This window comes from Eumetopias jubatus, unplaced genomic scaffold, assembly GCF_037043125.1.
Source record: "Eumetopias jubatus isolate StellerSeaLion01/CBP00866 unplaced genomic scaffold, mEumJub1_p1.0 scaffold_7, whole genome shotgun sequence".
Lineage (NCBI taxonomy): Eukaryota > Metazoa > Chordata > Mammalia > Carnivora > Otariidae > Eumetopias > Eumetopias jubatus.
Window position 1 is genome coordinate 52,573,020 of NW_028274813.1, and position 13,627 is coordinate 52,586,646.

The following is a 13,627-nucleotide window of genomic DNA, read 5'->3' on the forward strand; positions in this document are numbered from 1 at the left end:
TTATTATATCAAAATAAAAAGTTTCTGGAGATGCCTGGCTGGCTCAGTCCATAGAGCATGTGACTCTTGATCTTGGGGTCATGAGTTCAAGCTACAAGTAGGGCGAAGAGTTTACTTAAAAAATTAAATAAATAAAATAAATTAAAAAAATAAAAAGCTCTGCATTACAAAGGAAACAACTGACAAAATGAAAAGCCAACCTACTGAATTAGAGAAGATATTTGCAAATGATATATCCTGCAAATGATATATTCGGTAAAGGGTTCATATCCAAAGTATATAAAGAACTTATACAATTCAACACCAAAAAAAGATCTGATTTAAAAAATGAGCAGAGGGGCGCCTGGGTGGCTCAGTCGTTAAGCGTCTGCCTTCGGCTCAGGTCATGATCCCAGGGTCCTGGGATCGAGCCCTGCATCGGGCTCCCTGCTCGGCGGGAAGCCTGATTCTCCCTCTCCCACTCCCCCTGCTTGTGTTCCCTCTCTCACTGTGTCTCTGTCTGTCAAATAAATAAAATCTTAAAAAAAAAAAAAGAACAATGTGCACACCTAATACACAGATTTTGTTTCAAAATACCATTCTTCCATAAAAGTTATAAGGATTCCTTGGAGAAGTGGTTGATTCCATGGCTGGGACACGAGAAATACTAAATGAGCACAAAATATCTTGTGTAGACAGAAAGTTAAGAAGTGTTAAAAAAACAAAAACAAAAACAACAGTACATGTCTAAAGGACACAAGGAACTCTAAATGGCCAAAGTTGGAGCAATCTGAGCAAAAAAATTCATACTAATATCAGTATTAGATTGAAGTGGAGAGGAAAAAAAATTATCTATTAGTCTATACTGATACAAAGAATTAATAAATAAATCAAAGGAAGAAACAGGTCTTCATTCTAACTGACAAACATAAAAGAATTGAGAGAAAGGAGAAACCGTGATTAGGTAAACATAACAGAAGTAACTGTAGCAGGCAAGAACCATCACTGCATGCTAAAATTAGAGAGCAAAATATGCTGAGAAACAGGACATTTGAGTAGTCTCAAAGTATCTCCCCACTGGACCTCTCTATACTATTTGTGCATATTTCCTGAAAGTCTAAAACCACTGCAAAATAAAACGTTAAAAATAAAAAAGAGGGGCGCCTGGGTGGCTCAGTCATTAAGCGTCATGATCCCAGGGTCCTGGGATCGAGCCCCCATCGGGCTCCTTGCTCCGCGGGAAGCCTGCTTCTCCCTCTCTCACTCCCCCTGCCTGTGTTCCCTCTCTTGCTGTGTCTTTCTCTGTCAAATAAATAAATAAAATATTTTAAAAATTACAAATAAAAAAGAATTCTGTCAGGGTACTGCAGGGACAGCTATTCTCTGTTCTTTGATGTCTGGAGCCTTGAATGGCTGAATGTTAAGTGTAATACCTCAACTGGAGCCATATGTCTACACCCTCAATTCTAGCTATCTACCAGTTCCTCCTTTCTCCTGAACACGGCTTAGCTGAGGTTCATCATGGCTTACTCGAGGTTTATCACATTCTGCTGGTCAAAGTCAGTCACAGAGCCAGTCTAAATTAGAGGGAAAAGGAAATGCATCTTATCTCTCCATGGGAGGAGTGTCAAAGAATTTGCAGGCATCTTTATTCTGCAACAATGAAGACAGGAGAACAAGATGTTCTCCTAGCATGACACTAATTATGAACTATAGAAAAAGTGTGTTACCTCAAATTTTTCCCATTGAAATTGATAACTGGCTAAGCAATTTCTCAATAGCTACAATACTGACATTTGGCCCAGATAATCCTTTGCTGTTGGGAGACTATTCTTGTTCATTACAGAATGTTAAGCAGCATTCTTAGCCTCTACACATTAGATTCTAGTAGCAACTCTACTCTCTACCCCCTCCAGTTATGACAACCAAAAAGGTATCAAGACATTGCCAAATGTCACCAGGTGGGCAAAACTGCCTCCAGTTGAGAATCACTGCTGTATAAGGGATCCAGGAGGAAAATACTGAAAATATATTTTCTTACAAAGAAACTTCTGGTTAAATCTGGACATGTCTTATAAGTGTGTTCCCTATGTGAAAATTCACTAAGCTATATACACTTAGGTCTTGTACACTTTGCAATTTATATGTGTGTTTTATACTGCAATTAATAGGTGTTCTTTAAAAAATAAGGCTGTTATTGGCTTTAGAAATGGTCCATCATTTTGTATTGCTTCTTTAACAGTAACTAACAAATAAAACATGGTACTCATTCCAAAAATTTTAATTTCAAAGAATTGTTTCAACATACTAATTATATAAAATGATATAACTATATATTCTCACAGCCAGATTCTACAAAATAAAATAAAGACATTATCAGTTCACTTATCAAAACTCTGAATAGTGATAAAAACGGCTTACCTGGATATATGCCTTTTGGATGGCTGCAAGTTCTTCACCTAGGGGAACAACTAGCTTTTCAACTCGCCTTTCATGAGAGTATGGCAGAATATCCGGAGAATCTTCAGAACGAAGTTCTATCTGCCCAATTCGTAGGTTAGTAATAACCTGTTGAACAGCCTACAGAAAATCAAGTATGATTATAACTATATTACATGTTAAATTTTTAAGCTTAGGTTACCAACAAAAATAAAATCGTGGTAAAATTTAGAATTCATATCATTAAGCTTCTTTTTTTAAAAACTATAAGTTACATCAGAAGTAGTACAAGAGGAAGATAAGGCTTTGAAACATTTTTCTTTCATGCAGCACTTTCAGCCAAGCATCCAAGAAATAAGAATATTAGTAAACATCCAACAAGTTTCTCAAACATATTTTGCACTTTTCAGTGGTAGTGACATACTCACTCCTTCCATCTACATTTTATGAAGACTCAGGCAAAACAGAAGTTTTGGGTTAGCAAACTAAATCCCCAAAACATTATATAACAGTCAATTTTAGAGCCAGAACAACAACCCAAATTTCCTGGTTCCCTGGCAAATACTTTTTTTCCAGTGATTTTTTTTGTGGGAAGAACAGAAGTCTTGTTACTAGTAAAGGACACTAATGTGTCTTAGGAATACTTTACAAATTGGCTTGTTAAGAAATTGAGGGTATAGGGCATATACTATACTAAATCAATTATTGATAAATTAGAATATTTTCCATTTAAATCGATATAGATTATATGAAAATATTGCTGGATATACTTGTAAATTTCCTTCACCCAAAACTTATAAAAAATTTTATTATGAAATTGCATAACTGGAGCAAAAACATATAACCTGTTGGTATAAAGAACTACTCTACCATTAAACTCCTGTACTGACTGTGATCAAGAGTTCAAAGAAAGAACCCTAAATACTCCACCAAAACACTTAGAACTAATAAATGAATTCAATAAAGTTGCAGGATACAAAATTATTATACAGAAATCTGTTGCATTTCTATACACTGATAACAAAGTAGGAGAAAGAAATGAACGGGACGCCTGGGTGGCTCAGTCAGTTAAGCATCAGCCTTCGGCTCAGTTCATGATCCCAGGGTCCTGGAATCAAATCCCATATTGGGCTCTTTGCACAGCAGGGAGCCTGCTTCTCCCTCTGCCTGTCACTCCCCATGCTTGTGCTCTTTCTTTCTCTCTTTCTCACGCACATTCTTTCTCTTTGACAAATAAAAATCTTAAGATCTTATAAAAAGAGAGAAATGAAGAAAACTCAATTTACAACTGCACCCAAAAGAATAAAATACCTAGAAATAAATGTGACCAAAGAGGTAAAAGATCTATTGCAGCATTATTTACAATAGCCAAGATATGAAAGCCACCCAAGTGTCTGTCAATAAATAAATAAGAATTTAATGGACTATTACTGAGCCATAAAAAAATGGAATGTCATTCACGACAACATGGATGGACCTAGAGGGTATTATGCTAAATGAAATAAGTCAAGAGAAAAACAAATGCCATATGATTTCACTTATATGTGAAATTTAAAAAACAAAACAGACTCTTAAATACAGAAAACTGGTGGTTGCCAGAGAGGAGGTGGGTGGGGAGATGGGCAAAATAAGTGAAGGGAATTAAGAAGTACAAACTTCCAGTTATAAAAAGTCACAGAAATGAAAAGTACAGCATAGGGAATGTAGTTAATAATGCTGTAATAATGTTGTACAGTGACAAATGGTGACTACACTTGTTGTGATGAGCACTGAGTAATGTACAGAATTGTGAAATCACTAGGGTGCCTGAGTGGCTGAGTTGGTTAAGTGTCCAACCTTTGATTTCAGCTCAGGTCATGTTATCAGGGTCATGAGATCAAGCCTGGTGTTGGGCTCCATGCTCAGTGCTTGGAGTCTGCTTAAGACTTTCTCCCTTGGGACACCTGGGTGGCTCAGTTAAGTGTCTGCCTTCGGCTCAGGTCATGATCCCAGAGTCCTGGGATCGAGCCCCACATTGGGCTCCTGGCTCAGCTGAGAGCCTGCTTCTCCTTCTCCCTCTGCCACTCCCCCTGCTTATGCTCTATCTCAAATAAATAAATAAAATCTTAATTAAAAAAAAGAGTTAAAAGAAAGAACAAATGAACAAATGGGGAGGGAGTTCTTAAAGTGTCCAGAAATTAAGGGCTTTTTTTAAAGCTAGAAAGTCTCATGAGCTTTCAAAAAACAAACTAAACGGGGACACCTGGGTGGCTCAGTCAGTTAAGCATCTGGCTTTAGCTCAGGTCGTGATTCCCAGGGTCCTGGGATTCAGTCCTGCATAGGGCTCCTTGCTCAGCAGGGAGCCTACTGCCCTCTGCCTGCCTGCTGCTCCCCCTGCTTGTGCTGTCTCTTTCTCTCTCTGACAAATAAATAAATAAATATCTTTAAAAAAAGAAAAGAAACTAGACATAATTTCCTATTTATTTATGTAAAGCAATCTCTACCCCCAACGTGGACCTTGAACTCATGACTCAGATCAAGACTCACATGCCCTACTGACTGAGCCAGCCAGGTGCCCCAAACAAACTAAATGTAATTTCAAATAAAAAATACAACAGGAATCACATCTTAATCACCTTTGTATTCCCAACACCTGGTAGGGTTCCTAATATATCCTAATCCTAACTGTAGCTACTGAGGGTCCACATAATCTGGAGTAGAATTATGACCACTTTATAAAACTGAGTAAGATGTTACTATATTTAATCATTCATTCAACAAATATTTGAATGACTCCCACATGCCAGGTATTGAGTTGGTAACAGAGCTTTGACCAAGATACACATAATCTCTATATTCATATAGCTACTATTTTCATGGGGCCAAAAGACAACAAATACATGTATAAGTAAAAAAAAAAATGACAGATTATGATTAATATTAAGAAAATCACACACAAAAAAGAAAATCACAAGACAGGGAGTGCTATCTTTTGATAGTTTAGAGTAAAACTTCTTGAAGGGGCAACATTTTAGCAAAGACTTAAAAGGTGACTAAAAACAATCAAGCATGTTTAAAGTGATTGTAGTACGATCAGAGACAGCATAGAAATTTCTGAAAAATATCAAGGCTATGGACAGAAGGAAAAAAGTCTTACAACTTGACAGAATTGAAACTTACCTTAGAAAGTCTTCAAAACCCAATACAGAAGACGATTCAGAGCTACTAAAATTAGAGTGTAAACCTGAATTTTTACTATCTTTTAATAAAGGAAATCAGAGCTCCCTGGAGGAATGGGTGATTCCATGGCTGGGCATGAAAAATACTAAATGAGCATAAATATCTTGTGATGCAAAATAGGAAGGATTCAAAAGGAAAAAAAACGTTGTCCAAAAGCACACAGGCACCATCTTAAAGATCCCAATGGCCAAAGTTGAAACAATCTGAGCAACAAAATTAATAATGATAGCACTGGATTGTAGCCCATAGAAAAAAACAAATATCCATTAGTCCATATTGATACAAAGAATTAAATTAATAAATGGGAGAGAAGAAACAGCTCTTCATTACAAAAGAATTCACCTTAACAAATGTAAAAAAAATGAGAGGAAGGGAACAATGATTAGGCAAACACCACAGAAATAACAGTTGCAAGCAAGAACCATCATTGGATGCCAAAATATTTACACAATCTCAGAGTATATCCCCCGCAATATACTCACTAATTACAAAGGGGAAAACAGTAATTTTAAAATGTGGAAACTGGGAAGAAATCACCTTAACGAAGTCAAGATTAATAGCAACAGCAGTAAGACAAATCACCATCATATAGTCTCTGCTACCATGCACTGAGAAAGGTACAGCATCACTTCTGGAGTATTCTTGCCAAAAATGCATAACCTCACTCCAATCATGAGAAAACATCAGACAAACCCAAACTGAGGAATAGTCTACAAAATAACTGGCATTTGCTCTTAAAAGCATCAAGGTCATGGAAAACAAGAAAAGACTGAGAAACTATCACAGATAGGAAGGACTGAAACATGACAACTAAATGCCAGTGAGATCCTGGACCAGACCCTGGAGCTGAAAAGGAAAGGGGTGGGAAAACTGACAAAATTCAACTCAGGTCTACAGATTAGTTACTAGTACTATGCCAATGTTAATTTCCTGGTTTTGATAATTTTACTATGGTTATATGTTAACACTAGGGGAAGCTGAGCAAAGGAGAGATAGAGACTGCAATTTTTGCAAATTTTCTGGAAGTCTTAGTTCAAAATAAAGCTTAAAAAAAAAAACCCTGAAAATTTAAACAATTTAAAAAACACTTATACTAGGGCACCTGGGTGGCTCAGTCGATTAAGTGTCTGCCTTCAGTTCAAATCATGATCTCAGGGTCCTGGAATCTAGCCCCAACTTGGGCTCCTTGCTCAGCAGGGAGCCTGCTTCTCCCTCTCCCTCTGCCCCTCCCCCCCTTTGTGCATGCGCACCTGCTTGCTCTCTCTTTTCTAATAAATAATTAAATAAAATCTTTAAACATAAATAAATAACACTTATACTATTTAAAATTTACCACTTTTAACAAACTACTTATGCATACTGACATCTAAAAACTACAGTGAAGGGCGCCTGGGTGGTTTAGTTGTTAAGCATCTGCCTTTGGCTCAGGTCATGATCCCAGGGTCCTGGGATCAAGCCCCCGCACTGGGCTCCCTGTTTGGCGGGAAGCCTGCTTCTCCCTCTCCCACTCCCCCTGCTTGTGTTCCCTCTCTCGCTGTGTCTCTCTCTGTCAAATAAATAAATAAAATCTTAAAAAAAAAAAAAAACTAGTGAAAAAAAATTTTTTTAATTAAAAAAATAAAAACTACTAATGTAGAAAATCTCCTCCAACCATAGAAGAAAACATAGGTATATGTAAGAAATGTTGTAGTCTTGATGTCAAACTAAATACTAGGACGACAGGAGCACCTGGGTGGCTCAGTTGGTTAAGCGACTGCCTTCCACTCAGGTCATGATCCTGGAGTCCCCGGATCGAGTCCCGCATTGGGCTCCCTGCTCAACAGGGAGTCTGCTTCTCCCTCTGACCCTGCCTCCTCTCATGCTCTCTATCTCATTCTCTCTCAAATAAATAAATAAAATCTTAATAAATAAAATAAATAAATACTAGAATGACAAACTGATCTGGGCCCATACAAAAGTTCTTGTTTTCTTAAATGTTAAGAAATGGAAAGACATTTTACTTACCTTTATATCACTACCTGGTGTGGCACTAAGAGCCAAGATTCTAAAGTGATTTGTATATTTGACTAGTTCTCTTACAACCTTAAAAAAGAAGGAAAAGTTATTTAATTTCATCTATCCAATACAAAAACAACAATTCTGTTAAACAAGCTATTATATATGTTCCATTATCATTATTTCTTATTCAGAGTAAGGGATGGAACTATCATGAATCACATTATCTGAAGAGCAAATAATTCAGGTTTTTACTCTACACCAATCAAAAATACCTTAGGGTTTCTTCTATACATAAAGCCACAATGCCAAGGCCTAATATAGAAGCAAATCAAAAGACTCAGTTAATTCAAGGACAAATGGAAGAAGAGAGTCTACTCTCTGTTGTTTGGTCCATAGTTTAGCCTTACAGCTATATCCATATGCACACCTACCAGATGAAGATAAGTCATAACCTAAGAATAGAAAAAAAAAATACCGGTATGAAATTAGATTTGAAATGGAAAAAAAAATTGTTTAAGGAAAAGATTTTAAAAATCCAACTTTCCTTTTAAATTCTAACACATTTTCTCAGTGGCACCAAAGCATCATTCTCGATGTTGCAATATGAATTCAACACCCATGTCTGGTATGATTAATATTGGATATTCCACCAGAGTCCCATACGATCCTACACATGAGGCCCCAATACAAGGAAAAAGGACTGCTAAGTAAACTGAATTGCAGGAATAGCTCTCAATATCCTGTAGTTCTGCATTAGATATAGGAAATAGTAAAATCAGATTACCTAAAAACTGCTATTTTAAACCATGTAAAGTATGAATTCAGTGAGACTCACAATGACTCTTGACTAATCTCAAAAAAAATTATTTATGGAGTTTCTTTTTAACATGATATAGAATACATATTAAGATAGAACATTATACTTAACACTGAATTTTCTAATTAAACTGATGCAAGACAAACCCTAATACGTTACTTTTATGCAAGGGGGATTCTCATGCATTTTGTAGAAGATGAAATGGTGCTGTGTTTGTAACCCAGGAAGCTACATTCTTCATGGAGTTGGTGTGCCTGTTGGAATCTACATCTATAATAGTCAAGGCACGATAAGCACTCAGGCTGTCTGGATATTAATGAAATCAGTGCATGTCTCCACTGTACTCCATAAAAGCATAAGCCTTGTAATTAAAAAAAAAAAAAAAAAGTGTGGTGCCTCAGTGGCTCAAGTCCATTGAGTGCCTGACTCTTGATCTCAGCCCAGGTCTTGATCTCAGGGTGGTGAGCAAGACCCACATTGGGCTCTACACCCAATGTGGAGCCTACTTAAAAAAAAAACAAAGACCCAATGCTAGAAAATTTTGAAAAAATAAGTGAGTTAAAGTTGCTACGTATAAGCTAAATCTACAAAGTAAATTCAGAGTTAAAATAAAAATTTTTAAATGCCCCACTCAAGCAGAAAACTTAACACACTGGGTATTAATTTAACTTGGAAAGATATAAAAAGTATATACATCCATTTCTTGCCTAAAATCAATTCTAAGAAAGATAACAATTCTCCAGAAGATAACACAGAGATATAATATGATAAACTTAACTTAAACTTAAGTTCCTTAACCAGGAAAACTATAAATTCACAAACTGGCAGTAAAATTCACCTCTTTGCACTAAATAAAATCAACTTTCTCTTCTATTCTTACTCTATACCCTTTCCCTGATATCACCAGCTTATAGTTTTACCTATGTACCACCTATATGTTGATGATTTCCAAATCTGTATTCCAGCTCAGAACTCTCCATTGAGATTCATACTTCTATCCCCCACTGCCCACTGGGTATCTATAGCTAGATTCCTCATGGACACTTCAAACTCAACAATCTAAAGCTACACTCATTATCTTTCCGCAATACCCCAAATCTTCTGTGCCTCCAGAACTCTCTGTTTTGACTAGAGCACCAACCTCCTCACAGTCTTCTAAGTCAGAAATCTGGGAGTCATCCTAAATACCTCCTCTCCCTCTCCCTCACTGTACACCCTGCCTTTAGCCTTCTACTCTTTTAATCTCTTTTAAATCTTAAGTATCACCCCAGGTAAACATTTTTAAATGAGTCTCCACCACCTATAACCCCTATATCCTACAAAGAGCATTCAAACTGCTAAGCCTAATATACAAATGCCTTCGTGACCTGGACTTTAAGTATCTCTCCAGCCATATCCCACCTCTTCACCTTTCTACTTTATATTTATGTAGTACATAAGTAACTAGAAGGCACTGTGTTAGGTATGTTGCATACATTATGTCATTCAATCTTGGTAACAACTCTTGACAGTTAAGTATGATTTTACCTAACTGCCAAGGAATGACACTGCATATCCACTACCAGTCTTTGGATTATTTTTTTTTTTTTGGTTGTGATAGTACATTTTATGTTCTATTTATTTTACTACAATTACACTTAATTATTAAAAAAGAAAATACTGCCTAAAGAATGCAGCCCCTGAGGGGGTCTCCAGAAAGTCACTTAAGATTATTTATAAAACAAGCAAGTCAAGGAATAGGTCACTTAGAAACGTCAAATATAGGAGCACCTAGGTGGCTCAGTCGTTAAGCGTCTGCCTTTGGCTCAGGTCATGATCCCAGGGTCCTGGGATTGAGTCCCGCGTTGGGCTCCTTGGTCAGCAGGGAGTCTACTTCTCCCTCTGTCTGCCGCTCCCTCTCTGTGCACTCTCCCTCTCTCTCTCTTGAACTCTCTCATCCCAGAGATCCTGTTCCTGGTCTTGTCTCTGTTCTGAGTCTTGATCATCAGGTTCCCTTTTTCCCTGGACATGGAATCTGGATCTCCGATTTTGAAACCAAATTTGGACTCTTGACTCTGGAATGCCAATTTCTTTAGCAAGTTGCTCTCTGGTATCAATGCCAGGATAAGGGTTGTTCATAAATGCCCCGATAAGGGTGTGTAATTGTGAAGAAGTATAGCTGGTATGACACCGTCTGTCTTCTCTACTTTGAATCTCCTCTTCAGAGTGATCTTGGTCTTGACTTGATTCTAAGTCCTCATCGGGTTCTGATTTTTTCTGGCACTGGTGCCTAGCTCTTCGATTCTGAAACCAAATCTGGATTCTGGACTCATCAGTGTTGATTTCTAAAGCAAGTCTTTGGTAGCATAACCTGGGTAAGGATTTTGGTCAAATGCCTTGATGAGGATTTTCAATTGATCTTCTGTGAATTTGGTGCGGCTGCGTCTCTGATTCATTGTTATGGTCTTGTTTGGAGAGTTGTCTTGGGCCATGTTGGAAGAGAGTTCTGAAGTCTAAGGATCAGCCAATCTTTGGATTATTATCTTTGTTCCAAAATTCCACTCATACCCTATTTTAAATCACTGCCTCAACCATGACCAGGCTTTCATCATCTACACCTGACACTAATAGTGTTAGGGATTTAAAAAAAAAAAAAAGACACTGATTTGAATGAAGTATTTCCTTCATTGAAATAATGTGGTTTTTTCATAATGATAACACAATCAATAACTTCCATCATTAATAAGTATTCACCAAAACACTCTTTAACAATATGTTCACAGTACAAAATACTTTTAAACGAAATATTACCTGGCAATAAGCATAGTTTCCAAGAGCTTTATGAGCTTCATCAATAACTAGACACTTTATTTCAGCAGCAGGACAAGCTCCTCTAGAAAGATCATTTACCATGACTTGAGGTGTAAGAAAAAGTACTCTCTTACTGCGCCATATTTCCATCCTGGTGATAGCTTGAGTAGATCCTGTAAACAAAAGTGACATCCTATATTCTAAATACCAGGGTTGTTATCTTTAAAACATCTATAAATAACCTGGCCTAATTTCAGAATGCAGTTCTGCTTTGGTAATGTGCCTTCAGACAAGACCAATTTAACAAATCACTGAAATGTTACATTTTAAAGCTCTGTTGTGATCCAAATGTCAATGCTGAGACACAACTAGACTGTCTTTAGAGAATTCCTACAAAATGGCATAATATCTGGAGAAAAGTAAATTCTTCAACTGGGAGATCTTTCTGGGGAAGAAAGTCAGAAAACCTCCTGTTCGTTCACTTCTGATGGGATATACACACAAATCGCTTCAAAATGCTCCGACAAATTACGGAGTCTCTGAAAATTGAGGAAAGCAACCCTTTTTGTGAGGGCCAGACTTGCTACAAGTAGATAATGCTTTAAGGGAGAGGACGTAAAATACGGATACTGTGATCCGGGGACTATTCAGGAATTCTTTTAGCTCAATCTCCACCAGAATGCATGCTTTCCCGAGCACCCTGCTCTTAATTTCAAACTAGCCCATTTCCTAAAATACCTGTCATTTCGGCCATGTGGGACTGCGGAATACCCATCACTCGGTAGCAAGCCTCGATCTGCTGCGTCACTAAAGGTTTCGTGGGGGCCATGAAGACCACCTTGCCGGAAGGGAACCACCGGTAGAAATTGTACATGACCACAGCGGCAATAAAGGTCTTTCCCAGCCCAGTAGGCAGACACACCAGCGTATTGCAGAACAGAGAGGTCCGGGCCATGTGCAGCTGGTAATCCCGCACTGGGCAATTGGTAGGGTAAATCCACAGGGAGCCCGCTGAAGTGCAGAAACCGCCATTCTCTAAACTCAGCTGCCGCTCTGCCTCATACACTGCAACCAGCAATACATCATCGTCCGACTCCGGCTGAGCCTCGGCAGCCTCTGCAGCTGGAGGAAAATGTGCCCTGGAGATGCCAGGGCTCTGAGGCCGCTCAGGTCCAGAGTTGCAACCCGGAGCTCCCACGGATCGAGAAATGCTTGAGCCCCACGTCTGGAAAAGCGTTCTTTGCCGTCCGCTCATTAGGCTGACGACCACCAAAGGTTTCTCTCAGACGCTAGCAGTTCCAACAGCTCAACCGCCACCATTCGGATACCCATCGGTTACCTTCGCACAAAACAGCGGAACGTGAAGGCGGGACTGCAGCCTGTTCATCTAGTTGAAAATGCCGCCACTGAGTTTGCGTCGGAAATATGATTGGCTGGCTTCCCGGAAACCCTTGCGGCCTCCCGGAGACGCATGCGCATTGTTATGGCGTTTGTCTAAATTTGGTCCGCGGTTCAGTTTCTTCATAGACTCTAAATATAAGTTCCGTTCCCAGTGACTGTGTTGTCCGGGCCTAATTGCTACAGTGCTATTGATTAAACTGATAAAAAAATAAATAACTTGAGATCCTAGGGACAACGGATACCCATATTTTTGTGAATTTAACGTTATTGAGCGAACAGTTCTTATTCTTTATTGGTTTATTTTTAAATCGGAAAAAGAGGTGAAAAACAAGTGTTAGGTCGAATTAAGTATCTTGTCTTATTTCTTTACACAAGTTGAGGGAAAAAAAATGCCCGGTCTCTTTTTCACAGTATTTGGAAAGACAGCCCATTATCTTACTATTTTTATTGTTAAGAGCGAAGTGAATGATTTGGTCCCGTGTTCGTCGGAAAATCCGAAAGAAAAAAAGTAAGGCTTTCCTGAAACTCCACCATTACATCTTCATAAATTATATAGAGCAGTACGCTTTGGTGTGGTATTATTCTGTTCTAGCGATAGCTTTCTAGCTTGGATACAATTCCCGGCTTCCCCACTCTAAACCTTGGTAACTTGGAGTCACCTCTGTAAATTTGCTTCCTCATATTACACACGAGGTACACATCATGAGGTTGTTTTGAACATTAGTAATATCAATATCATCCGCAAGTATCATCCTGCGTGTATCTTCTTTATATCATTTTATTTGGTCAAGTTTTTTTTTTAAGATTTTATTTATTTATTTGACAGAGACAGTGAGAGAGGGAACACAAGCATGGGGAGTGGGAGAAGAAGGCTTCCCGCTGAGCCTTGAGCCCAATGCGGGGCTCGATCCCAGGACACTGGGATCATGTCCCGAGCCCAGAGGCCTAACGACTGAGCCACCCAGGCGCCCCCGGTCAAGTTTC

General features: G+C 38.4%; 1 protein-coding gene and 1 pseudogene across 1 annotated transcript in view; both read right to left on the reverse strand.

The window, feature by feature from the left end:
• FANCM (FA complementation group M) overlaps nucleotides 1-12,497 on the reverse strand; it is a 60,782-nt gene extending 48,285 nt beyond the window's left edge. Inside the window, exons 1-4 of the mRNA XM_028102855.1 lie at nucleotides 11,981-12,497; nucleotides 11,243-11,415; nucleotides 7,642-7,719; nucleotides 2,401-2,559 (exon numbers count right to left, since the gene is read on the reverse strand). Coding sequence (XP_027958656.1) covers nucleotides 2,401-2,559; nucleotides 7,642-7,719; nucleotides 11,243-11,415; nucleotides 11,981-12,497 — 927 coding nt within the window. The remainder of the gene's footprint in view (nucleotides 1-2,400; nucleotides 2,560-7,641; nucleotides 7,720-11,242; nucleotides 11,416-11,980) is intronic.
• LOC148163890 (double homeobox protein A-like) lies at nucleotides 8,007-10,923 on the reverse strand (annotated as a pseudogene).
• Nucleotides 12,498-13,627: the final 1,130 nt, after the last annotated feature.